Source organism: Astatotilapia calliptera, chromosome 8 (genome assembly GCF_964374335.1).
Source record: "Astatotilapia calliptera chromosome 8, fAstCal68.1, whole genome shotgun sequence".
Classification (NCBI taxonomy): Eukaryota; Metazoa; Chordata; class Actinopteri; order Cichliformes; family Cichlidae; genus Astatotilapia; species Astatotilapia calliptera.
The window spans coordinates 24334080-24361207 of NC_137429.1; the positions used below are offsets into that span (position 1 = coordinate 24334080).

Sequence of the window (27128 nt, forward strand, 5' to 3'; positions counted from 1 at the left end):
GAAAGATATATATAGGAGCTAGTCCATGCAATGTTTTAAAAACAAGTGTCAAGATCTTAAAATCAATTCGAAACCTTACTGGCAGCCAGTGCAGCGAGACGAGTGTAGGGGATATGTGCTCTCTCTTCCACTTGCCAGTCAAAAGCCTTGCCGCAGCATTTTGAACCAGCTTTAGCCGGACAATAGATGACGAAGTAACACCAGAGTAAAGGCTGTTGCAGAAGTCGAGGCGAGATGAAATAAAGGCATGGATTGCTTTCACAAAGTCTCTGAAGCAGAGAAATGGCTTCGCCTTTGCAAGTAAGCGAAGGTGAAAGAAGCTGGTCTTGATCACATTATTTATCTGTTTATTGAATGTTTAATTACAATCAAAAATCACACCTAAATTCCTCGCAAACGGTTTTTTATAATTTTCTAAGGGGCCGAGGTCGTAATGGTCACTAGGGCTGAAGACAATGATCTCAGGTTTCTGTTCATTTAGATTGAGAAAATTTAAAGTCATCCATATCTTAACATCTTCCAGACAATCGAACACTCTTCAGAGGGTTCACAGATTTGCGTTTCAGTGGGAGGTAGATCTGTGAATCATCTGCATAACATGTGTCTCGTATGAGTACATCTGTAGTGACACAAATGACCAAACTATCTAAAAGACTGTCGGAACAGACACAAATATGGTGGGACATCTCTCTGCATGAACCACACACACAAGAAAAAGCAGGGAAGCTGATCATTACATATGTGTAGATCCCTTTTAATATAGAAACTGCACTCATTCAGATATACAAAGGCGGGCAACTTCCCACCTTTAATTGAAAGCTTTACAAAAACCCTCACATCATGTGGGAATAAATGTGTGGATGCTCGATATCAATGAAAAAGTTCTTCATGAAATCGAATCCCACCCTTCTTCACCGTGACTTTACTTTCTGTTCTGCTGTAAATGCGGATGGGGCCAGTTCCTGGATTGGAAGTAGCCCCTGAGTCCTTCCAGGTTCACAGGAGGGAAGTAAGCTCCGATGCGTTTCCTCAGCCACCACTTGCCCTGTGCTGCGCTGGCACTGCCTGGCTGGCTGAACTTGTACCTGAAATGTTCTCCCCGAACCCACCTGCAAGGAAGAAGAGCCCAAAACTGCGTTCACATGAAGTAATGATTTTTATCGTCAGCATACATTCTTCAGGGCTTATAATACTGTGTCTACCAACAACAGTGAGTTTGTTAGGTTTGTTTTGCTCAGAGCAAAAGGTAAGGAATCTTAGAAAACAATACTGAAATATTGATTTTTTTCATCGCTTTTTTTTTTAAGATAAACTCATGTTTTGCAAAAAAAAAAAAAATGTATGTGATGGAGGGAAATTGAGATCATTTTTGGATTCAGCACCCTAAAAAAACATAAAATTTACCAAAAATATTCCATGCAGCTGAAAAAGCTTTTTTGCAGACCTGTGTTATCAATCACAAGTCAATGAGCAGTCCTCCTGTCAATCCTCACATCTGCTTTTAAAACACCGAGATGGTGACATTGAAAATAGTCCAGTTTATTTATATAGCACATTTAAAAACAACAGACACTGACCAAAGAACTTGTTGTACAACACACAACACAAATCACCAAAAAACATTACAAATGATTTAAGAACGACAGAAAAAAGTTTCAGCTGCAACAACAGAACTTAACTAATCACTGTGTAACGACAAAGTGTGTGTTGTCCATCTTTTATATACAGTATGGGTTGGACCATGATGGTCATACCAGCATGTTGTGCCGCTGGTGTTCATGCACGTTAAAACACTGAGGAACAATGTAGTGTTTGTTATTAGACGATTCCACTGCCTGAAAAAGATCTGCCCGGTTAGCTAGTTACTTAGCATGCCTCAACTAGCTAGTTATGTGCCTATCCTTCCACTGCTGGCTAAAAATGGTTTGGTGATGATAGAGACCAGTGCAGGTGAACATTGTACACATAATACACACTTTTCCTTGATGGTTGTGTTACGTCTCTAAAGGTTGTGTGCGTGTGAGTTGCTCTCTTCTTCCTGTGAAGCGCTACTGAAGCGACTCCACTCAGCAATCAGCTCCACAGAGCCATTGTGGTGGCTCACTGCTGTGTGAATGAGTGTGGTTTTGGACTTATCCCTTTTCTTTTACCAGCGTCTAAGTTTAGCTGTAGCTTTCTGAGGACTTTCCCAAACTTAACGGGAGTGTTTTGGTGAGGCTGGTGTAGACTGTGTGCGTTTACCTGGGTGAGTCTCTGCCTTGGAACGGGTTGTGGTCGAGAAGTGAGAGGACTGTGCTGTCGTTGGACAGCAGGCGTCCTGCTATGTGGATCACCCACTCGCTCTGCTCGTAGGTCTGATCGAACAGATGGAGACAATGTGTTAGAAACTGAAATAAACACAGGAGAAGGAGACGGAAAGAAGAGAGGACGAGGAAGAGACAGAAATCAGGAGAGAGGAGAATTTTAACGAGTCACACTGGGAATCAAATAAGTGAGAAAGAGGAGGCAAGGGAATTTAATGTGTGTTTGTGAGAGAGAAAAAGGGAAATAATGAGCAGATACAGGGAGACAGAGACACACAAATGAAGCCTGAAGGGCAAACACGACAGTTCTGGCTTGATTTAAAACAAGCGTGCAGCACTATCGTGGAAACACTGCCCCCCAGTGTTGGAAATGGGGTACTAAAGCTTTTCCACATTGATTACATTTAGATATAAACAGCCATAACAGCAACAATAATATTAATACATTGAAACTCTTTATCAACATTAGGATGATAAATAAAAAAAATGCTGTAGTGAGGTTTCACCTGGAAGGCAGCGAACCACATGAGCCAGTCCAGTCGATAGTGGTACGGCGAGAGGAGGCACGGCCGCCGGTACACGTCCCCCGGCTTGCACATGAACTGGTACTCCTCCCACAATGCTTCAGGGTCCTTGGGATCTGGGCTCAGAGTGCCCTGGAAAATCACCTCAGTACGTTCCTTAGTGATGCTGAACAGAAGGAGAGGAAACATTAAATAAAACGAATAAAGGATCACATTTTTTAAATTTCACTAATTTCTTTAGTATGCAAAAATCTTAATTTGCAATATGTCTGCTAATATATGCGTTTCCTCTCGCTGTACCTGCCAAACGCTCCGTACGTGTTGACAATGCGCAGCGGGTCAAAGGATGTGTTCATCACCTGCCTGGAACTCAGCAGGTTCGTCACCACAGGGATGCTCAGGCAGCCAATCAGAATGCCCAAAGATATGTTAACCACCTGACGAATCAACATACCTGACACAGACACACACACACACACGCACACAAAAACAACTTCTAAATGCATCTTAATGTTCTGTCACTGGATAGAGCCCACTGCTTTCTCTGTCATCTGCTCCATTTCAGCTAAATATGAAACTGCACATGCATGTTGTCGCTCCTGTTTAGCCAAAAAAAACGTGTATTCACCCCAAACCTGTACCTGAAGCCGAGGAAAACTGCACCTTAAATCAAGGTGACACATTTATTAGTGTCTGGCCTGGAGCAGTGGAGGTTGGCATTAACGAGTGAGCCGGCGTGTTTGCATGTGTTTGTGATCAGTGAAACTATTTCTTAGTAAAAAAGGTGTGGACGATGTGTGCCGGGGTAGCTGGTACTGGCAAACATTTGCTAAGTCTGCATCAGTTCCTTCCTACCTTTCTGCCTGGCCCAACACATGTTAAACACATCAGGCTACCCACAATCATTTCTCACCAGGACCAACTTTCTGGCTCTGCTCAAATGATTCAAATAGGCCCACACTCCAGGTACCAGGTTATTTCATATTTACTATGCTACAGTGAAGCAAAGACACTAATAGGTCCAGTGGGACCAATTAGAGTGGGGCCACTCTCACACTTTTACCAGTTTCAGCAGTCTGTATTGTAAAAATGTAAGTGGCGTTACTTTAAATTCCAACAAACTTGATGTCATTCTTTTCCCAGCTACTCAGCTCTCCAAGTGCTAATCCTTTTTATTCCCATAATTCCTTCTCTAGCACAACCAGATGCTATGCAGCCTTGTCAGTCTGTACTGCTGAATACCAACATTTCAAATTCATAAGTAGACAACAATATCCTGCGTTTGCACAGTTTGGGATGTGCATACCTTTGGTAGGTGCTGGGGTGCGTCCAGCTACATCCTCACTCTGTATCTCCAGCACTGCTTTCTTGGCTCCAGCCCCAGAGCGAAACAAGAAGCCCAGCGATGCATCGTCAAAGCAGGCCAAACTGGGAACGATGGTGAGCCAGTTCAGAAAGCTAAGGTTCCCGCTCACTATCAAAACCACCTGCAGCCCAAAATAATGGGACAGAGAGAAGGCACAGTGAGGAGAGATGATGCAGCAGTGTTTCAGCACCAATTAAAAAGCTGGAAAACATGTTTTTTTTTTTAAAGAAATGAACGACCCAATGAGCTCTAACAAAATGAAGGGCAGCACCAGTACCTCAAAATCCTACTTTGTTTTTCGTGTTCACCTCGTGTAGGCTACCAGGGAGCCTACCACAGGCTATACATGAGGCACAGATTCAGTTTAAGTGTACAGTAATGGATAAAATAGCTAAATGCAATTAAACATCCCAACATTAAAGCCATTAACTCATAGTTCAAAGAGTAAGGGAACTTTCAAGGAATGAAAAATAAAATGACATAAAATCTATCTGAGCAGCCCGCCTTGGTTAAACCTGTGTGTGTGCAAACACTGAACAGGAACAGTGTTTCCAAAACAGAGCCAACAACATCACATCAGTAGGTGCATTTATATTTCATTATTGTTTGACTTCTCCCCTCTTAATCATTACTACCTTGGCACCACCGTTAAGATCGTTATCTCAGTTGCCATAAACATCAATCATCATTCAGCCTTTGCTCTCATTGCTCTCTGTGGCTTGTGAACAGTGTAAATTACCTGGAAAAGGATCTGGATTGCTCCATTAACCATACACAGCCGCCTGCCGAGGAAAGTGAAGAACGGGACGATGAGTTCGACAAAGTGGTTCGACAAGGTCTCAAAGCGATGGAACCACCACGGAGAGCGGTGAATGTAGTAGGACATGGGATTGGGAACTGGTTGGGTCTGCACAGAGAAAAAACTCAAGGTCAAGGTGACAAGTGCCACGGTAACATCTCATCTTTAATGAATGGATTCCTCCCTGAAGTTCTGCAAAGTTTTTCTGATCTGCAAACATTTTCCAAACACCGTCTGCTCACAGCTTAAGATGGAAGTTTTTCAGATTTACGTTGGCAATAACTGTCTGAGATGGGATGAAAATTAATTTATAGTGTCACACCTTGAGGGAAACATTTCCATGTCTAAATAAAGATGGAAACCTATTTAAATAACAGCAACCACACCTATGCACCCCCCCCCCCAAAAAAAAAAAAACCCCAGAGGATTCATACAGACTGGTAAATTATGCGTGCATGAGCTGGTTGCTATGTAAAAGCTGAATATGCAAACTGCTACAGGGAGTGAAAAATAAATATAGCACAGGAATAGGCGTAGGAAAAATGAAAACAAGACAGTTGGCATCCTAACCCAAACCTTTATTGTTTTTATGTTGCAGAAAATTGGGGTTATTAAACTTGCAGCTTACTGAAACACCCCTGGAAGACCAAGGGCAAGGGGCCTGCGACCTCAGACAGCCAAACAACCCCACAGGACTTGGAAACCAGCATTATTACAACAAACATACAGAGGCAAACAAAACAGCAACTATGCTGAAACACAGCTACACAGCCCCCAGAGAGTCAGGACAGGAGGAGATCTGCAGCTCCTCTGCTCATCTGAAAGGGAGCACTGTGTCCGAGGGGTTAATAAGGTTCACCTGGCACCACTGGCTTCCGGTCCTGTGTGCGTGCGTGTGTGTCTACATTACGGCGTAGGCTGCTAACTGTTGAAATTGGACCAGGAAAGGGAAAGTGACCCAGCGTGGAATAAGCTCCACATTATACCTGACAAATCATCCTACAAACTCATTTTCTGGTACACTAACCTTAAATAACTGTCATGTAGCTAAAGAATTGCCTCCGCAGGCATCTATAGTTTATTTAATAATTCAAGCAAGATACAGTGAGCACAGTAGCTGAGGCTACAAACAAAGCTACATACAGCTACACAACAGTCACAAGCTCTGAGAACTGAACCAGCGCTGTCATGCATCATTACAGTTAAAATAAGACGGCCATTTCCACTTGTGGTCATTTCTAATTGGTATAGTTTATATAGATATGTTTCAAAACCTGATGAGAGAGCAGCAGCACAACCGCCATCGCAGAAGAGACCAGACTTCAATGACAGCAAGTCATGTCAAGTGGGCTGCAAAGGAGCTTCCAGCTGAAATGAAAGTGTGAGAAGGCTGAAGCAGTTTCAGCAGTGTGCTGCATACGAGACACGCCAATTGGATGTGAGATGTTTGACTTCATCACTTACCTGAACTAACAAATCAGCAAGTGCCAGTACCAGTCTCTCCTGAGACTGGTACTGGCACCCACTCGCCAGTACCAGTCTCTCCTGAGCGTTACTAGAGGCAGATTGACCCCTATACACTCACAGTCATTATAAAAGTTGTTTTCACCCTTCATCGCAATTTAAAAAAAAAAAAAGAAGCTTTTTATAATCCATGCAGCTGGAGTTAGGGGGACCCTTTCAGCCCGATATCGGCGACAACCAAAGCAGTCAGACTGAAGCTTCAGAATAAGCGCTCCAAAACCAACAGCTGACATCACAGTGGCTACTGTCAGTGGAGCTAATGCTAGCCTCAGTTTAAAATAAGCTACTGGTCACACCAGACTAATTAAACCTGGAGCTGTTTAAAGCTTGTGTCTATTGTTTGTGTGTACTGAACTTAGCAAAGCAGAATTTCACTTTGAATTTAACAGTTCAGAGATTTTAAACATCATCTACCTTCGATTGCTCAAATTGGTCAACATCTGGCTCTCATTGTTCCAGCTGTAACAGCTGTGTGCCCCTAATACTACTGAGCACACTGAAAATCAACAGTTTAACCAACAGATCAGTTTAACTTTAACTATTTTTACATTGTACAAGTTTAAATGAAGGTATCAAAAGGAAGAGGGAAAAAAACAACAACCCATCTTTCTGGTAACAACAAGGTCATTTAGGGGAGTTTTCTTTATGATGTAATGGTAATCACATGACATATGAACAGAGAGTATAATTATTTCATACACTGAACATGGGGAGAATTAACTGATGTTGTTTTTTCAATGTACAGGACATTTGATCAATTTAGTTGAGGTTAAGACAGTTCAACATTTTCGATACACATGAAATTGTGAAATTTGTACAGTGGAAAATATTTGGCCTCACAAACTCTGCTGCCCTGTATGGCAATGAATGCTAAAACTGTGGGAAAATCTAGGAAAATTTTATAAGGAAGAGTCAAAGAAAGAAAGAAGGAAAAGCCATAATTAGAAAGGATAAAAATGTAAGCGCTTTATACTTCCACATTATAATCCTACACATCACTAGCTATCAACTCCATGGAAGCCTGTGTGTTACAACCTAACCTCCCTTCCTATTGTATTTTCGGCTGGGTGAATATCTATGAAGTATTCTTGATGTATCCCGTCTCATAGGAGCCAGAATATTCCTGTCTATGTTAATTACAGAAGACAGAAGAAGGTCCTCCTCCCTCTGTGGCCCGCTAACATCGAGCAGTGCTGGTTAGAGCGGTCGAGTGTCCCACCGAGGGAAAAACAAACACTGGATTTGCACAACCTCACACTCAGTGTAAGAGTTTGATTTATTGAATCCCACAACAGCGGTTTCTGTAATGTGCTGCCCTGCTGTGGTTAGCCTGATGTGAGTTTGTTGCAGCTTTGTCATCATCCAGGAGACGAAGCCAAGGTTCACTGTTTTTATATATCAATCAGACTGAGACGTTCAGACTGCTGAAGAAAACGGGCTTTTGGGAAATTTAAAAGCGACTCTGGTTTTGCTGGACACTTGTAATATGATAGCTTAGGTGAAATCTTTGGTTGTAGGAGGTCGTTACTGCAGCGGCTCCTGCACTGTACTCAGAACGCAAGCAAACGTGGGATTTTAATCTGTGTTCTGTACAGAACATGTTTAACAAACTTCCTAGAACCACCAAGGGGTTCTAGTGTGAAGGAAACAAGTGTGAACAGCTCCCGGCCCAACCTGTGAGGATTGAAGGCCCTTTGAAACCCATTCGTGTCTTTTGTTTGCGCGCATTCTGCTGTGACGTACCTTCACACAGCCAATAGAAACGAAGCATGCTGCGCTAAGTTCAGCCACACGATGAAGGAAAACATTCATATGCATATACAGGGACTTCCAAAGCCTTTCCAATGGCTCTGAGGACCTCGGGGGCAAAGACGTCTTGTGTAAACGACACACTCTTCACTAATCGGGATAGTTACAAAGATTAAGTCTTTATGAATAAGCGATACATCTTTTTATTAAACATTTGAACATAATACGTCACAAACTCTCTAGAGGATATAAAGTCAGAGAGATACATGTTTGGAAGTGACAAGAAGCAGGCGCATGTAGTACACGTAGAGCAGCTGCAATTTTTGGGTCCTTCACTCTAGTTAGGGTGAGTGCAGCGCACGCCGTGTCAAATGTCAAAGGGCCTTGAGGCTGCACTGTGCATTTACAACAACAGAACACTGAGAACCAGGAAGCTGGACATGCAGGGAGTACATTAAATGCAACATACGCACCTCATAGTGATAGTCCATGCAGGTGAGGTCTCTCCAGCATTTGTCGCCTCTGATTTTTATAAGACCCTGAAAAGAAAAACCATAAAACTTGTGCTACATCAACCTCAGTATACTTCAAACTTCACAGCAGCAAGCACTTCTGTGTTTAGCTGGACTTAATGGATGTCAGCACATGACAACTAAAAATCTGTCTCAAAAGGAAATGGTTCAACATGAACCAGTTAATAATAACGCCATTGGAGAGTTATAATAAATAATAACATCAAATTTACATATTCATATATATGTAATGTGTATAAAACATGCTAGTGGCTCTGTAAAACTGGGCATTGGCTCAGCCTTTGACCTAAACGCCAAGTTTAACTTGCTGCTGCCATTAAATTCAAAATGACTATTTCCTTAATGTTCCACTGGGAATTAAATTTGGGTTTCTGAGACGGTTTTCTATTCACATGTTACAATTGGGGTTGTTAATATAGTAATTTTTTTGGTTCCAAAAATCCACAATGGCGACAGCAATAAATAAAGCTGAGGCTTCAAAACGAAGACATTCACTGCAGTTTTATCAATCTTTCAGTCTATTATCAGGGCACCATGATAATACCAATGCTTTAAAATCTCAACCAAAAGAACAAAAATATGAATCTTACAGTGGAAAATTTAAGGCATCACTAAAATCATACTCATCCAGTGTATGTTCAGAGCCTAAATAAACCAAATGCTTTATGGAGAAGAAATTCATTAACATGCTACACTCTAACAAACAGGATAGCATGTAGCCATATCTAAGAAGTGACAAGATACTTAAGCCCCTCAGTGGCTGACACACTTTAAGCACAACAAGAGACACAATACAAAGTGGGGATCCACCACCAAAGATCAAATCTGACACAACAAATCTAATTTGCTTGTCGTCTGAAAACATCATTAGCTTTTCTGACCTTCTCTACTCAATAGCAGCTCACAGTTGTGCAGCCCTGTTGTGCTAATGCCTCAAATTGAGAAGAAGCCCTCAGAAGATTCAGTTATAAACAGAGTCAGTGCTAAAAAAAATAAGTATGCTGACGAATACAGGGGGGGAAAAAGCCTATGGAGCTCTACGAGTGTTTTTGGCCAAAAGAAATTGTCATGCTACTGAATCACAAGTCTGTTGTTAGAAGTCCATGGTATTTCTAAATTGATGATGCAGATTATGACTGTAATAAAAAGTTAACCATAGTCCCTCACTGAGGATTTTCCCTTAATAAAATAAGAAAAAACAAAAAAAATGATTCAAACTAAGCCCAAAATGCAGAGAAATGCAATGTCAGGGCTTGTTTTCCACCAACTGAATTAAGCAAACAGGACACTATCCAGGACCCAAGTGTCAATATTGACACATCAGCCTGTCATGTGGTCGACGTGGAATTTGGAATAAGTCGCCTGCTAACCTCTAACCAGATTTACAAAAACCAGGACATTTCTTTCTGATTACAAACTTGGCTGCTGGCTGTTGAGGTGATGAAGCCAAAGATGTTGTTGATAATTCAATTCAGTCATGAGATTCTGAAATGTCATCAATTACTACCCAACATACAAACCTCTGACATAAACAGATATCTCTTCAGTATCAAGAGGCCTTAGGGAAAGGATATGAACCTGTAAACTCAGCAAAGAACACCAGAGAGATTCAACCTTTCACAACTATGATCCGCTCAAAATTTTATTAAGAAAGAAAATTGGATACAAATGTATCCATTGGATTCAAACAATGAAAATCTGACTATAAAAACAGAAAAGAGGAACTGTGGTGTTAATGCCACAGCAGTACTGGTGTTACATTGCTTTGTTTGACATGGCATTTTTCCAACATGAATGAAAACATACTGAAAGAAGGCCTTTCTTGGAAGTCAAACAGGAAGCCACTTATCAAAAGTAAATAGTAATATCATCAACATATGCCAATGACACAATGGTAATGAATCATCAAACATTTTCAGTCCATTGATTGTCATGAGCTTAAAGGCTTAACTCTAGGAGGTTTAAGGCATCCTTGACTAAAAGCCCAAGCATGATTGTAATCCAAACTCTAACCCAGACCCTAGGCAATCATAATATCTAAACTTAGCACAAAAACTAAGGACATTTGTGTTTTATCAACTATTATTTTGTTGTAACTATGCTTTTTAGCAATAAATTGTATACCATTGGAAACGGTGCCCCTGTAAGAAAAATGCATCTGTGCATTGAGCAGGAGAGCCGAGTATGTGGGTTGTTCAGATCTTCCCTGCCAATGGCAAACAGCTTATTCTCCTATTGACTCTTGTTTGGTGTCATTTTTAGGATGATTAAAGTCTGAAGAAAGAAGACATACTGGCAGTTTAACAAGTAGAATGTGGAAGAGCCATACACAGCCACAACAGCCTGACACCTCTACTTGGTCACACACTGCTGTGGGATGCCATCCAACTGTTCAGCCAGCATTTGATATCAGTGCTGTTGTGTTGGTCACTCTGGCACGAACAGCACACCCAAGGTGATCCCACAAGTGTTCAGTGGGGTTGAGGTCAGGACTGCAGACATGTTCCAGTGCACGTGTTGTCGACACAAGCACAAATGGGCCTGATGGTGCAGGGCAGTCATGGAAGGCCTCCTGGCAGGACTGTGAGAGCAGAGATGGATTGTGTGTGATCTCTTGTGGATTGTTTGGGCAGAGTCGTCGGCCGTATCTTCCTTCAAAGTTTGACTATAAATTTGAGGAACACTGCCTACAGTTCCTAAGTGATGACAGGTCTCTTTGGGAGACAACACCACCAGAAGAATAAAGCCCGTCTCTGACATTCCCAGTTATATAGAACTCGACTTCAATTTGGAGATGGTACTAGAACTCACTCCAAATAATTTTCCAACTCTGTTTTGTGGAACACCAGCCTGAAGTTGCCCTATGGCCTCTCCAGATCAATCAAACGTGGCATCCTGGTAAACAAGGCATCCTTGGAGCAGATGCCAATTAGTCAGGCACCCGATTAGCTGCACCTGGAGTACCAGAAGCTCAAAACAAGATTCAATAACCGAATAAGCTGTTTGGCACTGACAGAGAAACGTATCATGGTTGCAGCCCACAAATGTATTTTCCCTATGAATGTGGCTCCATTTAAAGGGAAAATATGTAGACACAGGGGTATAAGACTTATAGCCAAGAAACAGTGCTGCAAAAACATTGTCAACCAGATACAAATTTCCTTAATTTTTTTGCAAAGTTGTTCTTTTTTTTTTTTTTTTTTTTTTTTTTAAATTGAATTGTTCTCCCAAGTCTTATAATTCAGGGAACAAAGAAAAATCAAAAACTGTTGGCATTTGTCCCCAGAAAACACGTTTGCCTTCCTCTGTGATACAAAGTTAGGGTTATCACCTATGATGATTCAGAACTCAGAGTTAAAGCTGCTATAATCAATATTGTTTTGCTGGCAATGAATACAATGACTGCTGTCAGAAACCTGACGCTAGCAGTTATTGAATAAACAGAGAATTACTATCTTACAGTGCAATTCCTATTAGCACCAAGCAGCTCTTTAGCGTCTTTCATCTTTTTTGGGGTTTTTTTTTTTTTACAATCTCAATATTGCTTTTGGCTCATTCTTGCTGCTCTCATTCACACTTAAGTTAGGTCTGAGTTACATTTGACTCATAGCTGGACTGTATGAAAGCCTTAATCCACGTCAGTCTTTCAGTATTAATAATTTGGACTTCTACTTAAACATATCTTCAGTTACAGCCAAAATGTCATTCAGCCAGGAATCATGAGCAGCTTCTCTTGTACACCTTGAACTCATTGTTACCCACATCTATTTATTATAACAGGCAATAAAGGTCTATCCATCCCAGTCGACCAGATGTGCACCAACAGTCTGGGCGAATCAACGTGTCAGCAACACAAGAACCAAAGTCTAAATGTGATTTCAGCTCACGTTACACACCGTTAACTCTATAAAGCCAATTTAAGCCACAAACCACACCTAGCAAAATATTTCCTACAGCTGCTGTGTTTAATGGAAATGTTTGATCAAGCAAAAAAATTATAATACAACGCATTTACAATCACTATACGCAACAGTAGAACTTAATAATTTATTGATTCTCTGACAAAAAAAAAAATATCAACACCAGTATTTTTACTGCCTTCATCTATTAAGAGGCGCTTTTAAACTCTCAGGAATTTACTGGGGGGGGGGGGGGGGGCTGTTGTTATACCCTCAGTGATTAGTATGATCAAACTCTACTATGAACAAACTTAGAAGGCCATTTCAAGACCAATTTTAATTTAAAGTTACAACTAAACCATCAGGAAACAGCTAGCAAGCTAAGATGAAGGATCTATTATCAATTACTTGACTTTGTTGTCAATATTCTTGGTAACATGAGAAATTTAGTCCTCATACAAAAGTTTAATCAAGTAAGCATACTATGCTTATACTCAAAAATGTATCTACCCAACACTGTACTGAAAAAGCATCACATCTTACAACACTGAGACTTCATTTGAGGGTCACTTATCTAATTTACCTTTAAGATATAGAAGGGACTAAATGTCTATAAGGCTGAACATCAATCAGAATTTAAAATGAGGCTTTTATCCCCTTTTGTGAAAACACTTTATATTTAAAGTATTTACAGAGCTTCATAGTTAATGAGCCGACTTGATCTTCTGAAATCTAATTAGCTTCACATTTTGTAGCTTTCTGCCTGATTAACCTCACAGTCTACTGCTGCTGCACACAAGCTGCTAGGGCACAAATTGAAATGCATCCGAGCAGCTTAACATGCCACCTCAATGTGCATGATGTATTAAATATGTTAAGCTACGCTAATTAGGAAACAAATAGGGGGAAACGTGTAATAATTACAACAACATTTTTTAAACATTTTAATGTCAACACTGTTGTTTAGCATAAAATATGGTCATGTGATATTTTTATAAAATGCTGGGGCATTTCTGTGTGTGCAAGTGTGCTGGAAGTTCCCCTTGTTTTAATGAGGTAATTACTTACTACAGAAGGTACAGTGGAGATGGTTCTAATCAAGATTAGCAGGGAAAATCTGGTTTATATAACAACGTTAAGCAAGAAAACAAAGGCACATATGTATACTTTTAAATTGGATTTTTATGCTTAAGGTAAGGCTTGTTTAAATAGAGCAGGGTATAAATTTTTATCAAGGATGTTAAAATGATTTATGTACTTATTTCAATGGTAAAGGCTGACAAGCGGAAAATTACATTTAGTTAAACTGTTATCTTATTAGCCCATCCCAATTAATAATATATGGTTAATGCATTTATAGTCCAATTCTTTCCTTTTTAATATATTAAAAATATTAGATGCTACAGCAATAGCATGTGGTATGAAATTATTATTGGGAAAAATGACTTGTGCGACTTTGTAGGACATTTCATTGCTTAAAGAAATTAATAAATAAAAAATGATGGGCTCATACCCAACCCATCTCCTATATTTTCAGGGACCTTAAAAGTACATGCTAACCTTTGTCATCCTCACAAATATATAAGTCAAAGAACAGCATTGAACCACAGTGCTTTCAGATGGATAAATAGATACAGCCAGGGTGGATCAAACACTGTGGGAGGAACAGCACTGCAATTAACACTGCTGAAAAGTTGCTGAGTCTTTGTAACGTTTAAGCAGACCTCAGTTTGGACCATCATAAGCTCTCCCACTATAAGGTCATCAAACCCGTGATGGACGTCTCACATGAAAAATTAAAATATAGGAAAGTTCATCTCATAATCATAGTAGAAAATGTGCAGCAGAGCTTCAAAGTAAGACAATATACAGTCAGTGTGGTTCCTTTGTTTACTGTTTATCATCTGGATTTGATTTCCTGACAAAAGGAGCATGTGAATGCTATTTGGACCTTAACCTTAAAGTTCTGACATTCTTAACAACATTACAAAATAAATTATCAACAAAATCTAATCAGCTAATCCAATTAGACAGAGGGTGATCAGTTGACTAGATACTAATCAGGTCCAATAATAATTTCATCTAATATTTTGTAAAGCTAAAGCCCAGAACATCATCCATTGCTATAAATCCATACACTTAACACTGTGTACTCTGAACAATAACGTGCAGCAGCTGGTTTCATTTAACTGAGGAAAGCAAGCAGAGCTGATGCATTTTATCAAAACTGCAGTATATCTGTGCAGCACACTGCAACAGAACAACTCGTCATAAGTACTTGAGATTAAAATTATAAAATTTTATAATTATTAAAATCTAAATAATTCCACTAGTAATAGCAGTTCTCTTTTTTGCACACAAAAATAATATACTCTCAGTTTTTAGTCACAATTTTGGAGGTATTTAGTCAATAAACAACAAAGTGAACAAATTTAAGCCCCAGACATCATCATCATCATCATCACATTTCCTCTAAGTGTTTTGAATATCTGCATATCTAATACTTGTCAGGAAACTTTACCTGAATGCCTAAATGTCAGCCTATAAATGAAATATTTGGAAATAACCAAAGTCATTGAATTTTCCCCTTTGAAACCATGATCTCTAGTAGTTTCCTTGGTCAGTAGTCAGTTGTTAAGATACGTGTATCTTGGTGGCACAAAGAGCAGAACAAAAAAAACTTTCTCAATCTTTTCTTAAAAGATTAAAGTTTGCTTATGCCTTCTGAAAAATAACAGCACTTTCATTTTGCTTATGCAGTGACCGTTTTGTAGCATAACTGAGGTGCTTTCAAATAACGGTAGCCCTTAGCAACAAAACTCAACATTCATTCTGACGTTGTACATCAGAGAATGAAATACGCCATGAGAGCCTTTTACAGTGAAGCGCTGAGTAGGGGGCTCCCTGCGTTTCAGCTCGCTTTGTGGTCGTAACTGAAAAAATGCCACTGAATCTGTGGAAAACACAGTGATTGACAGATAAAACACAGACAGAGGTCTAAAATTCACCATGGAAACTGTCAAACAAAGAGACATATTGTTTAGTCGACCGTATATTTGTTTTGGCATCACCAGCTGCTGGCAGAGCTCAATAGCAAAAACCCAAAAGTAACAGTCTAAAATCCGATGACAAACATTCACGCTGCTCAGAAACGGTTTCATTTCTTCACATGACTGAGATGCGTTTATGTCAGGCTTTTAATTTAGAAACTTTAACAGCCACTGGAAGAAGATATATGCACACAAATGGAAGACAAAGGTAAGCTTTCTCATTTATCTTTCAGTTATTGTGAATTTGTTTGAAATTACTTCCTAGAATTTACTGTCAAAGCAGTTGTATTCTTGTTTTAACGGCATGCAATAAATGATCTATACATTTGCAGACATCTCTTCTGTGTATTTATAAACTGCTATACTCACAGCCCCCAGCATGATGCGAACAATGAGCCATCTGAAGGTCCAGATACAGATGAGAGACGGGGGGCACCGGTGGGGAACCTGGGACAGAGTCCACACCGGACACAAGAAAATAGCCAGGAAGCCCGTCTCCAACAGCTGACTCTCCCAACCTGCACAAACAATCAGAAGATCATCAATGACCTGCTTTACTTAACGCAGGCTCAGTGTGTTATAGCACAGAAGAGCTAATACTGCTTTAATGGTGCAGGAACATTACACTTCAGGTCAACAAAGTAACACATGCACGCCCCAAGAAAACAACATGACGTCAAATTTCTGATTTGGAACAATATCAATAAATATGAGAGGAATGGCACACGTTTGTCTGGTAATGTCCTTGATAAAGCCACATTAACTGTGTTTCTGGGAGTCAAAGTCAGGATGTAACTGAAGAAGCACATCTTTGTCAAAGTTGGAGAGGAACTCTAAATTTTGCCAAAATAGGGAGTAACATTTTCCAGCCGATTAATGTATTGTGACCCCAACTTATTGCCATAACAGGGTGAATATCAGTAGTGATGGGAAACAAAAACACAGCTTTATGTGATTGGTTTTTGCTGCTGAACCTCCAAGCGGTCACTGCAAACCTATTTAATGGCTAAGTGTGTGGATCTTTTGCCTATCTGCCATACATATGTGAAAAAGCTTATAACAGGACTGTCATGCATGTACAGTAAGAGAAATAAGTGTTTGATTTGCTGCTGAATTCATAATTTTGAGCACTCAGTCTATAATTTTTTATTTTGTGATGGCATCAATCCACTTCCTGTACTTTGTGGGAAAATAATTTTTGACTCCCACCCTAAAAACATTCAAACATGGCAGTGGAAACATTATGTTTTGGGGGTCTTTTTCTGCCAATATTATAAAATCCCTGCATCACACTGAGGAAAAAAAATGGATAAGAATGTCCTTCACTCAGCCAGGACACTGAAAATGCATCGTGGGTGGGCCTTCCCACAAAACAATGATCCAAAACATACTTCAAAGTCAAAAGCTCAAGAAGACACCCGCTAAAGATGAGACAGAAAGCTGAAGTTTTGTATCTCCAAACCACAACCTAAAAGCCTTGAGGATTTCGACGAGGTCAGCAAAGATCTCTGCTTGACAACGGCTACTCTACCAAGTAGTCAATTTGAGTTCCAGTTATTTCTCTCTCTGAAATTCCCATTAATTTCTAACTGTGGCAGAATGATTCATTCTTGATTGTTTTGTAGATAATTTGTCTTTCACTACAGAAATAAACCAACCACTGACCTAAGCTGCTCATTTCTTTGTGTTTAAAACTGTGAATTCAACCGGGGGTTAAATCCTTATTTCAGGACTACATGAGGCATCATTTGAAGTGTAAAATATTTCAGTTTGCAAAAGTCATGTTGCTAAAATGAAACCACCTCTAACCGTATTTCGACATGGGTCGCCAGCAGACTGGTCAAAGACACTTATTACGGGCTACCTAATAGCTTTTTTCCCAGAGATACTTTGACATTTTACTGGAAGCTAAATGGCAGTGTCAGTATAATATGCTCACAATGATAGTGCTTATGTTTAGCAAATATAACGTTACATTTTTAGGTTTGCATATGCTCATTAGGATTGGAATTGTTTCAAGCACTGAAGAAAAACAAATATTTAAAATGGAATCACCTATTAAAATTCTAGTGTTATAGTCTATAAATGTCTATAAACAACCCAATATTAGTGCTAAGTGCACTAATATGGGAACAGTGGACCTTCATCTGCAGACTTTCAGCTCCACTGTCAGCCAGAGTGTGATGATGAGTCCAAGTTGCAGCAGAATGAGAGAAAAGGAATTTTCTTTTTCGGGTAATAGAAGCCACAGCCCAACCACAGACACAGACACAGGCCTGGCGTCTCCGACTACAAAGTGTCATTAGGCAATCACGGCGCTGCCGCTGACCTCACCACTTATCTGGGCCGAAGCTCTACATGCAACCTCATGTTTATACTTCCCCCGCCGCCATCTTTACCATCATAGCCATGACAGTTTATTGGGTTCACCCCGTTAAAAAACAATATACTAAGTTTTCACTCTAAGCTGCAAACAAAGTAGTTGATTTTTTCGCAGCATATCTTGATATCTACTGAATTTTGTAATAAGACTGGCTCATCTTTACAAATATGTCAAGTCACCTTACAGTCATAGGCTTCTAAATAAACGCAATGTGTCAGTATAGATGCGCTTTTGGTTTAAGGAACATGTGCTAAATACAAACATAAGGACTCAATCAGGCCCTCGCATTACCAAAGAACAACCACTCAACCAAAAACACATTAATAAAAAGCAGCATGAACTACACTTTTACTCTAAATAATAATAATAACAATAATACACACTAAAATTCTGTTTCTTTTTTTAAGAACAAGGATCAAACACTGATGATCTTTAGCACTATTTAAATCCACCTCTTCAAATTGTGACCCGTAACTCGATTTTTCTAAAAAGTGTTGCTCAACACAGGTTTAAAACATCTCACAGAATCAGTTTCACCTTTTATGAAAATATAAATGACACAGACACCTGTCTCACATTAATGCTTTCCTTCAAATCCACTTCTTTTTGGAGGCGAAACAAAGGAAGCTTCTGTGGAAGTTCACTTACCAAAGGAGTACCTGGAAAGAGAAAAAGGAAGCAGGTTAATGCTGTGAAACTGACTGTTTGGTGTCAGGAGAGATCAAACACGCTGGGCAGCCAAAATGCTTTGCGGAAAAATAAGTCACAACATGAATACAAGAAATGAAATATGCAGTTGCTGTCTAGTAGAGAAGTTGACAGCTGACTATGGTAACCATCACTGTGGGATCATCTTATAGGGAATGTTTTTAAATGCATGTATGCTTTATGCTAATATAAGCGCGGGCATGAGCACTTCAAATTAGGACCTACAACATTAATAGTTCACATAATTTTATCTTTTTAAACACGGAAACATCCAATCATAACTGAAGTGTATGCTATGCAATAGCAATAGCATACACTTAATAATGAATTCACTTGAAATCTTGTAGTGACTAATATGCAAAAAGATATTCCATCGTAAAAGTCGCCTGAACCTACATATTCTTTCTGAGTCACTCACACGAACACACACACACACACACACACACACAGTTATTAGTTTAAAAATGCAAGTTAGGTGTTTTATTATACTTAAATGATTGATAGGACTTAAAGAAATACTTAGAGACCTTTGAAAAGCCTGAAGAAATATAGTTTGAAATCACTGAAAAATGAGAATTCTGAATCAAAATGTAAAGAAATGTGTCGGCTTGATACTTTTGCACAGCCCTCTACGTAGCCACGTTTGACTACTCAAATTCTGCTCCCAGTGATATATTATATTTTATTTTTCTAACAACACTTCCTGTTAATTTCACATTAAAAGCCCTGTAGCAGGAATGCGAAACTTATTTTACATTCTGAGCAGTAAATTAATGGTTTTTCAAAATCTAATAGTTTCAAACATTAATATCAACCCAGAACGTTCCAATCAGGGCTTCTCTACTCACTAAATTTGGCTACAACTTAAGATCTTCTATAAAGTTTTTTGAAGATTTCTACAAATCTGGCTGTAAAAAGTTATCTGATCAATCTTTAAGATTAGGTGCTCTACATTAAAACATTTTTAATCCAGTTTTATTGAGAGTGAAAGCATGATTTAACCAACACTTACCACAGCTGTCCTACGTTGACCAGGGAGTGGTATAGCACCCACAGTGTGAGCATGATCACCATGTTGGCCATTCCCATCACCAGGACAAACCCTGACAGCGCCATTCCCAACAGGGCGATGCCATCCAGGTTGGCGTCCATGTCGCTCCAGTCAAAGAACCAGAGAACGGAGGGGGTGTACGCCATGGCGGCCATTCCGATCTTCCCCCCAACATAGCGCTTGACACTTCTGAGGTAGCTCTTACAGGGCATCAAGCCATGTTCACCAATCAGCTGCTTGTTCTGGTTGTAAGCAACACTGAAGGCCACAACTAAAAAACAAATGAGTTTGTGAGACAGAAGCAATGAGTTTATTTTTCTCAAATTAAAGAGCAAACTTCTCCATGAGGCACAGCTGTCCTGACAGGAGCTATTCAGGTGGGGGCTCATTTATGATGTGAGTAAAACGCTGGTGGTGGTTGTGAGCTCAGCTCTTTGCAAGAAGCACCAGTAAAATCAGAACACGTGATAAATGGACTGGTTCTTATAGCGCTTTTCTAGACTCAAAGCACTTTACACAACTTGCCTCATTCACTCATCTGACGTTCACATTCATGGGATCAGTATATTTCCTTGACTGCGCCATCCCTGTGTTTCAAATGAATGGTTATCAGAAACTAACAGAGCATTAATAACAGTAGTTAAAAAACTGCCAAACACACGTGTAGGTACGTTCACTAATTGCAAGTTTTATTTACAGTAAAGTGCGCATGCGTTAAGATACCGTGGCACTAAACTGTGACTGTCATGCTAATGATAAAAAAGTAAACCCCTACAGCTAAACTACCACACACACACACACACACTAACTGACTGCAGACCGTAAGTGTCAACATACAGTAAATAAAGGCGACGGAGCGCAGCAGCACAATGCGAGTGAGCCAGTAAGTCCCGGGCTGTAAGGACAGAAGCGGCTTCTCTTTCTCTGCGTCGCTGCTGGAGTGTTTTCCATCTTCTCCACCGCTAACAGCGGAGTCTGTCTCTGTTCTCTTACTGCCAACACGTCTCTTCCTCACAGAGATATCTGCACGTTCACCGCTTGCCGCCATGTTTAAGGATGTCACGGTCACGTGACAGAACAGACGCGGAAGTATGTTATTATTATTATTATTATTATTATTATTATTATTATCATTACATTTTAAATTTAATGATATTATACGGTTTGTATGTATAACGTATACATTTTTTTCAAAACCAATTTAAATGTAATTTATTGGAAGTAAACGGATCTTCCGTAGTACAAATGTTCTGAATCTACCTGATGCCTAAGATGACAAATTTAAAGAGAAATCTATAAAGCAGGATTGAGGGGTTCTTGTACCTGAAGCTGTTTGAGAGGCATTTTGCTTCTCTCCTCTCCAGTCAGAGTTTTTCTGGCATTCCCCTCTTCAGACGCTGAAATGAAGATCACAGGTTAGCACTATTATAGGTTTTATTACTATTACTAATATTATTTTTATTGTTATACTTTTGTATTTTATAATATGACTTTTTCATTTTGAGCTTTTGTTTTGTTGTTTAGTTCGTTTTTATTGTATGAGAAGTTTTTATTGTAGTTTAGTTTTTTATTAGTTTCATTGTTAATATTGGTCTTTTTAATTATTATTAAATAGAGGGCATATATCAGAGGCAAGATTTATCAAAACCAATTACAATAAAAAACAGTGACCTTTTTGAAATCTGTTGAATCACAGTCTTGTTGACATCCACAGTTTCATCCATCACAGCCTCATCGGGCAAGTTGGGATAATATTTTTAAGCAAACTAACTAATTTGTTGTTTTTATCAATAGGTAAGGAATACAAGTGGAATTTTAGCAGAATAAAGACTCTTGTTTCTATGTTTTTCCTAGCTTTCTCTACACTTTCTTTACTCCGCCTGCAGTCACTCTGGGTCTTACAGTGAAGGTTCACTGAAAACGAACAGAGAGTTGTTCTGAAAGAACACCTTTACACTATGATGAAACATTTCCGTCCTAACAGGAGTGGTTTCCTCCAAACTGACCAAAGGGCATGAGGTGTCTCAAGAACCAACCGAAAGAACTATGGAAGATTTTGGAGCGGCACTGCTCTCCAACGCCACTTTAAAAACACCAAATGAGGGAATATCTTTTGGAAGAATAATGTTCCATCCCTCCAGTAGTTTTCCAGAGACTTGGAGAATCCACACCGAGGTGCACTGAGGCTTCTCTGTGGACGTGTGGTAGCTCAGCTCCTTAGACTGACTTTTCCATTAACTTGTCACCTGCTTGCAGTAAACGATGTTGTTTTGTAAAGTATAAAGAGTAATGAGGTGCTTACCGATACATTTAAAAAGAAAATAACAGCTGAAGAATAAAGAGTAGCTACTGAACAATGAAATAAATCAGTTATTCATCTGGGAATTAGCTCAGCAATAATAGCTCTAAAAAAGAAAAAGAAATTGAAAGGCAAGCAGTGGAACAGGTTTTCACACCTCATAGAATCCAAAAAAGAGAATAAATGTGCATGCAGTTATTTTTAATAATGGAATACATTTACATTTACTTACTGAAGGTGGTGCTGATGTTTTTTGTTTGTTTTTGTTTTTTTATCAACAACAACTGTGGTATTGGTATCACATCAATATGTAGCCCACTGAACAATGTTAATGTTTTTTGCTTTATTTGTGTGAAAAAAAAATATCTCAGACATGAACTGTAGAAAATATCTGATTCTTTGTGTGTTGCCTATGATGTTTTTAATTTATTGCCTATATCACATTTAAACAAGAGAAGCTTGGCACTTTTATATTCAATTACTTCAAAAAACCCAGTTTCAAAATACATGAAATACATGAAAGTGATTTGATGTGATAACTAGTTATTGTGGAAAGTAGCAATCACAGTGATTTGGTCATTAATATGTGTTCAGAATGATTCATCTCATAAATCATGACATGCTCTCCCCTAGTTAAGCTGGCTTTAAAAGATAAAAGAATCAGAGTCAGTATTAGTATCAGTACTGGCCTTGGATTTACTTGGATACCAAAGTGTGCAGTATCACAGCACTCGACTAACTACTCAGGGGCTCTGAAGAAACTCAAGCTTTGCACAAGCCAATAGGACAAGAGGGGTGGAGTGAAATGAGCTCTAAAGTGCTACAAAGAGTAGAATGTAACCGTCCCTCGTCAAAATTTGCCTGGTCCTGGAGGAGGATGTGAGACGGAATGGAAAAATTCAACAGACCAAATCCGGGATTTTGGTTATTTACGCGGGGTTACACTCTTTCTACAAAGTCGCGCGCCTTTACGCAACTAGAGAGCTCTTTGGGATTTTGGAGGGTGGGGGTCAGTAGATCTTTGCAGCACCAAACATGACTGAGGAGAACAAGCCATTGTCACAGCAGGCATGCAGTCCAGCGGGAACCGACGGGTCTGCGTCCCAGCATGGATCGGATTCAGAGTCTCCGGCCTCTCCGGTAAGGCCCGAAGCGAAGGAGGCAGCGCGCCCGCCCGGGATTACGCCAAAACTGGAGAGCTGCTCGGAAGACGAGCGGTTCCCCACCTGCATTCGCGACGCTGTGTCGCAGGTGCTAAAAGGTTACGACTGGTCGCTGGTGCCTGTGCCCAGTCTGGGGGAGAGGGGGCTGAAGAGTAAGCCTCACGTGAAACGGCCTATGAACGCGTTCATGGTTTGGGCGCAGGCAGCGCGGAGGAAGCTGGCGGACCAGTATCCACATCTGCACAACGCTGAGCTCAGCAAGACGCTGGGAAAGCTGTGGCGGTGAGTACACCTGAGTTTCATCTGATGAGCACCTGCACAGTACTGAAACACTGCGCTGACTGAACATGACTGATCTCTGGAGTTACAGACTCTGGACTCCTCCATGCATCTGCATTTTTGTAGAATTCAATAGATTTTTTTAAATTACTATGTTACTGTGTGTTTCCCCCCCTTTTTTTTCATTACCACGATTATGTAATGTAAATCTAATATCATGACAGGCCTGTTTTATTCACTGAAACAAACAAAAAGAACAAAGAATTCCAGTAAAATGAGAGAAAACCTGCAGATTGTGCATAAACAAAGCTATTATGGCGGGAATATCATTTTGTGGTTGTGGTAATACACACTGAGGAACCACTTCATTGTGGCTTTATCTGTACAGTACAAAAAAACAACTGCTAGTTCATTTGTCATGTCTCAGTAACTGTAGATTTTTTAAGAAAAGGAAATATTCATATTCTTTATTTAAGTAAAATAAAGAAGTCCTGCGTTAATGCACTTATGTAAGTAAGTATGTAAGTGGGTATTTCTGTGATGGAGTATTCATATAAAGTAGAATGAAATGGAAAATACACAAAACTGTAACATGTATAGAGTTCTTATGTGATTACTTATGTGAATAACTGTAGTTATTGACATCACTGATGAAAGAAGCAAGGAGTCTGTCAGGTTTTTTTTTTTTTTGGTTTTTTTGCTTCCTGCTGTGTTTGAAATGCCAGCGGTTGTTCTCTGACTTGTCCCTGTCCTCCTCAGACTTCTCTCTGAAACAGAGAAACGTCCATTTGTTGAGGAGGCCGAGAGGCTGAGGCTGCAGCACAAAAAAGACTACCCAGACTATAAGTACCAGCCTCGGAGACGCAAGAGCAATAAACCGGACCAGGGCGACTGCAGACCTGCGCTGGTCCAACAGCAGCAGCAGAAGCAGGGCTTATATAAAATGGACCCGGGTGTGGCCAGGCTGGCTGGCACAGGGGAAGTGGAGCAGCATTACCATTCAGACAGAACAGGTGATGACACTGTGATACTCGTTTCGTTTCTTTTCCCTTTTTTTAGTTAAATGTGAAAAAGCTGATTAAGGTTCACTTGATTTTGCGTTCCAGGTCAGTCTCACGGGCCTCCAACACCTCCCACCACCCCTAAAACAGACCTGCACATGGGACCCAAACACGAGAACCGTCAGTCTGTGGACACAATGAGCTCCAGCGCTGCTCCTCCTCCCAACCGTCAGAACATCGACTTCAGTAACGTAGACATCTCTGAGCTCAGCACTGACGTCATCGGCACTATCGACGCCTTCGACGTTCACGAGCTCGACCAGTACCTGCCTCCAAACAGCCACGGTGCCACTGTTCTAACCCCGCCAGAAACCAGCAACCCCTCCGGTACTTTCATCCCACCCAGCACCGACTGTCACACTCCCAACATCCAAAATTGGACGTCCAAAATGTCTGGTGGGACTTCCGCTGGAATGCCGCTAACCTCTTCCAATTGTGAGACCGACGGGCTGCACAAGGATGGCGGCCAAAAACCTCAGATTAAAACTGAGCGGATGAGCCCGGGTCACTACAACTCCTCAAGTCCTCCACCACGGTCACACCAACCTGAGTATACATCCCTGGGTTCGGGCATCTGTCCTTCCTCCACCCCTACCACCTCCTCGTCTGCCAACCAGTCAGACTACACCGACCTTCAAAACTCCAGCTTCTACAGCGCTTTCTCTGGTTACCCTGCCAGCCTGTATCAGTACCCATACTTTCATTCCTCCCGCAGGTCTTACACCACCCCACTGATCAACAGCCTGGCCTTGGCACCACCTACTCATAGTCCTCCCTCTGGCTGGGAGCAGCCCATCTATACGACCCTCACCAGGCCTTGAAGAAGACAAAAATATATAGCCATATAGACTGACTTCTAACAGACCAAAATTTTTGAACATTGATGATCATTGCCAGCTGTAACTCACATAGTGTGTCATATATTGCTGCATTTGTTGATTTTCAGGCAAAAAAACGTTAGCGTTTTTGCCACTTTGAGTACAAACACCTGCAGAGTGACATTTAAACCCGCCCTGGACACCAAAATGTTCCACTGAAATGCCACACTAATGAAATTTCAGCATGAAAGTAGCACCTATTTCAGACAGGGCGTTTTATAACACTTTTCCACACTAAAACTTAAATAGTTTCCTAATTTTTATACACTTTTATTAAAGTCACTTGGAAAGTGACGCGTTTCCAAAGGGCTTCTTATTCCTTCACCAGTAAGAATGTGATTTACATCGACATGACCAGGAGATTGTAACTTTTCTTAATTAGATTAAAAACAGGAGACCTGCAAGCCTTAAAGGCCCACGCCTGCTTAACTGTTTGGTATAGCATGTGTTGCATTTCGTGGTTATGTATAATAGTTGGACAAAATAAAAGATGTTTTGCTGAATTTGTAGTTTACGTAAAAGGAAGTTGTACCTGTGAGCAGGAGTTTTGAAGCCCCTCTTGGTCCTATCAGTTGTTCTCTGCAGACCCGGTCCCTCCTGCTGCTTCATTTCCACTGTGACAGCTGCTCCTGCTGAGTTTCCTGTGAGGAGATTAGTTAATTTCACAGTCCAAGCTGCGGCTGTCCTGTCCGTCAGCCACAAGGTTTGATAGGCGGGACAGCTGTGTGAGGTTTTCACAGAGGCACCGCACAAGAAACACACAAATTATTAAAGAAGAAAGAAATGTGGGTAAAAACAAGTCCTACACTCAATGGCTGTGTAGACCTGCTATACTGACAATAAAAAATAACCAAAAATGAAGCTGAGGTTGTGCTTATTACGTCCATGTAAGGACTGCAGTGCTGTGAAGCCGCAGGTTCACTGAGAATGAATGTTTGCCACATGTTCCAGCCACTCAGTGACCGTGGTATCTTTAGGACAAACACACCCGTTTTTAAACACTTCCTGTGTGGGTCTGAGCCGGCTGCTGCAGCTCAGTGGCTCCCTGTCTCAGCAGTTTACCGTGACAACCCAGGTGCCAACGACAACAAGGGCGCCAGACAGAAGAGACATTGATTTATTCACATGTGCGTACGGCCCTGGAGCCAACGTGCGGACGTTTGTGGAAGAGTGGCGAGATCATCAGGTGACATTTGCACCAACAGACCTTCAGTTAAGTCTTTATTCTGTGGTGAGTGTGCAACTTCACACATGCCAAGCTCCATTTGCTGCTGACCAGTGAGCCCCATCCACTGTAAAACAAACTGAGCTTCTAACATGTCACTTGAAAATTCAGGCTGTTTATTTGAGTTTAAAGGAGGGAACTGAACATCTATCATTTCATTCAGTGATCCCTGTGATGAGTATATGTCTTAAGTAGGTCCACATGAGGGGAATTATGACATTTTGCTTTCTCACTAAGAGAGACATGAGCATATTCACACCACCCTTGGCTCTGGGTATAGTGTTGCATTCGATGGCAACTGTGAAGCTGGGATTTCTGAAGTTCTCCAGAAAAA

General features: G+C 40.5%; 2 protein-coding genes across 4 annotated transcripts; one reads left to right on the forward strand and one right to left on the reverse strand.

Moving 5' to 3' along the window:
- Window positions 1-733: 733 nt before the first annotated feature.
- On the reverse strand, window positions 734-26451 carry lmf1 (lipase maturation factor 1). 3 transcript variants are annotated; one of them, XM_026177321.2, is made up of 11 exons: window positions 26102-26451; window positions 19851-20160; window positions 18779-18789; window positions 16117-16265; window positions 8739-8804; window positions 4933-5100; window positions 4134-4314; window positions 3128-3281; window positions 2810-2993; window positions 2242-2354; window positions 734-1109 (listed from the first exon to the last, which is right to left on the reverse strand). In XM_026177321.2, exons 2-11 carry the CDS (start codon window positions 20099-20101, stop codon window positions 923-925), a joined length of 1464 nt encoding a protein of 487 aa, XP_026033106.1. In that variant the 5' UTR covers window positions 20102-20160; window positions 26102-26451; the 3' UTR covers window positions 734-922. The 3 variants fall into 3 exon arrangements, with proteins under 3 accessions (XP_026033106.1, XP_026033104.2, XP_080161748.1); XM_026177319.2 differs by lacking the exon at window positions 26102-26451 and adding an exon at window positions 20727-20962; XM_080305622.1 differs by lacking the exon at window positions 26102-26451 and adding an exon at window positions 20415-20538.
- sox8a (SRY-box transcription factor 8a) lies at window positions 23006-26430 on the forward strand. The gene is made up of 3 exons (XM_026177322.2): window positions 23006-23633; window positions 24390-24643; window positions 24737-26430. The coding sequence occupies exons 1-3, from the start codon at window positions 23224-23226 to the stop codon at window positions 25510-25512; spliced, it is 1440 nt and encodes a 479-aa protein (XP_026033107.1). The 5' UTR covers window positions 23006-23223; the 3' UTR covers window positions 25513-26430.
- Window positions 26452-27128: the final 677 nt, after the last annotated feature.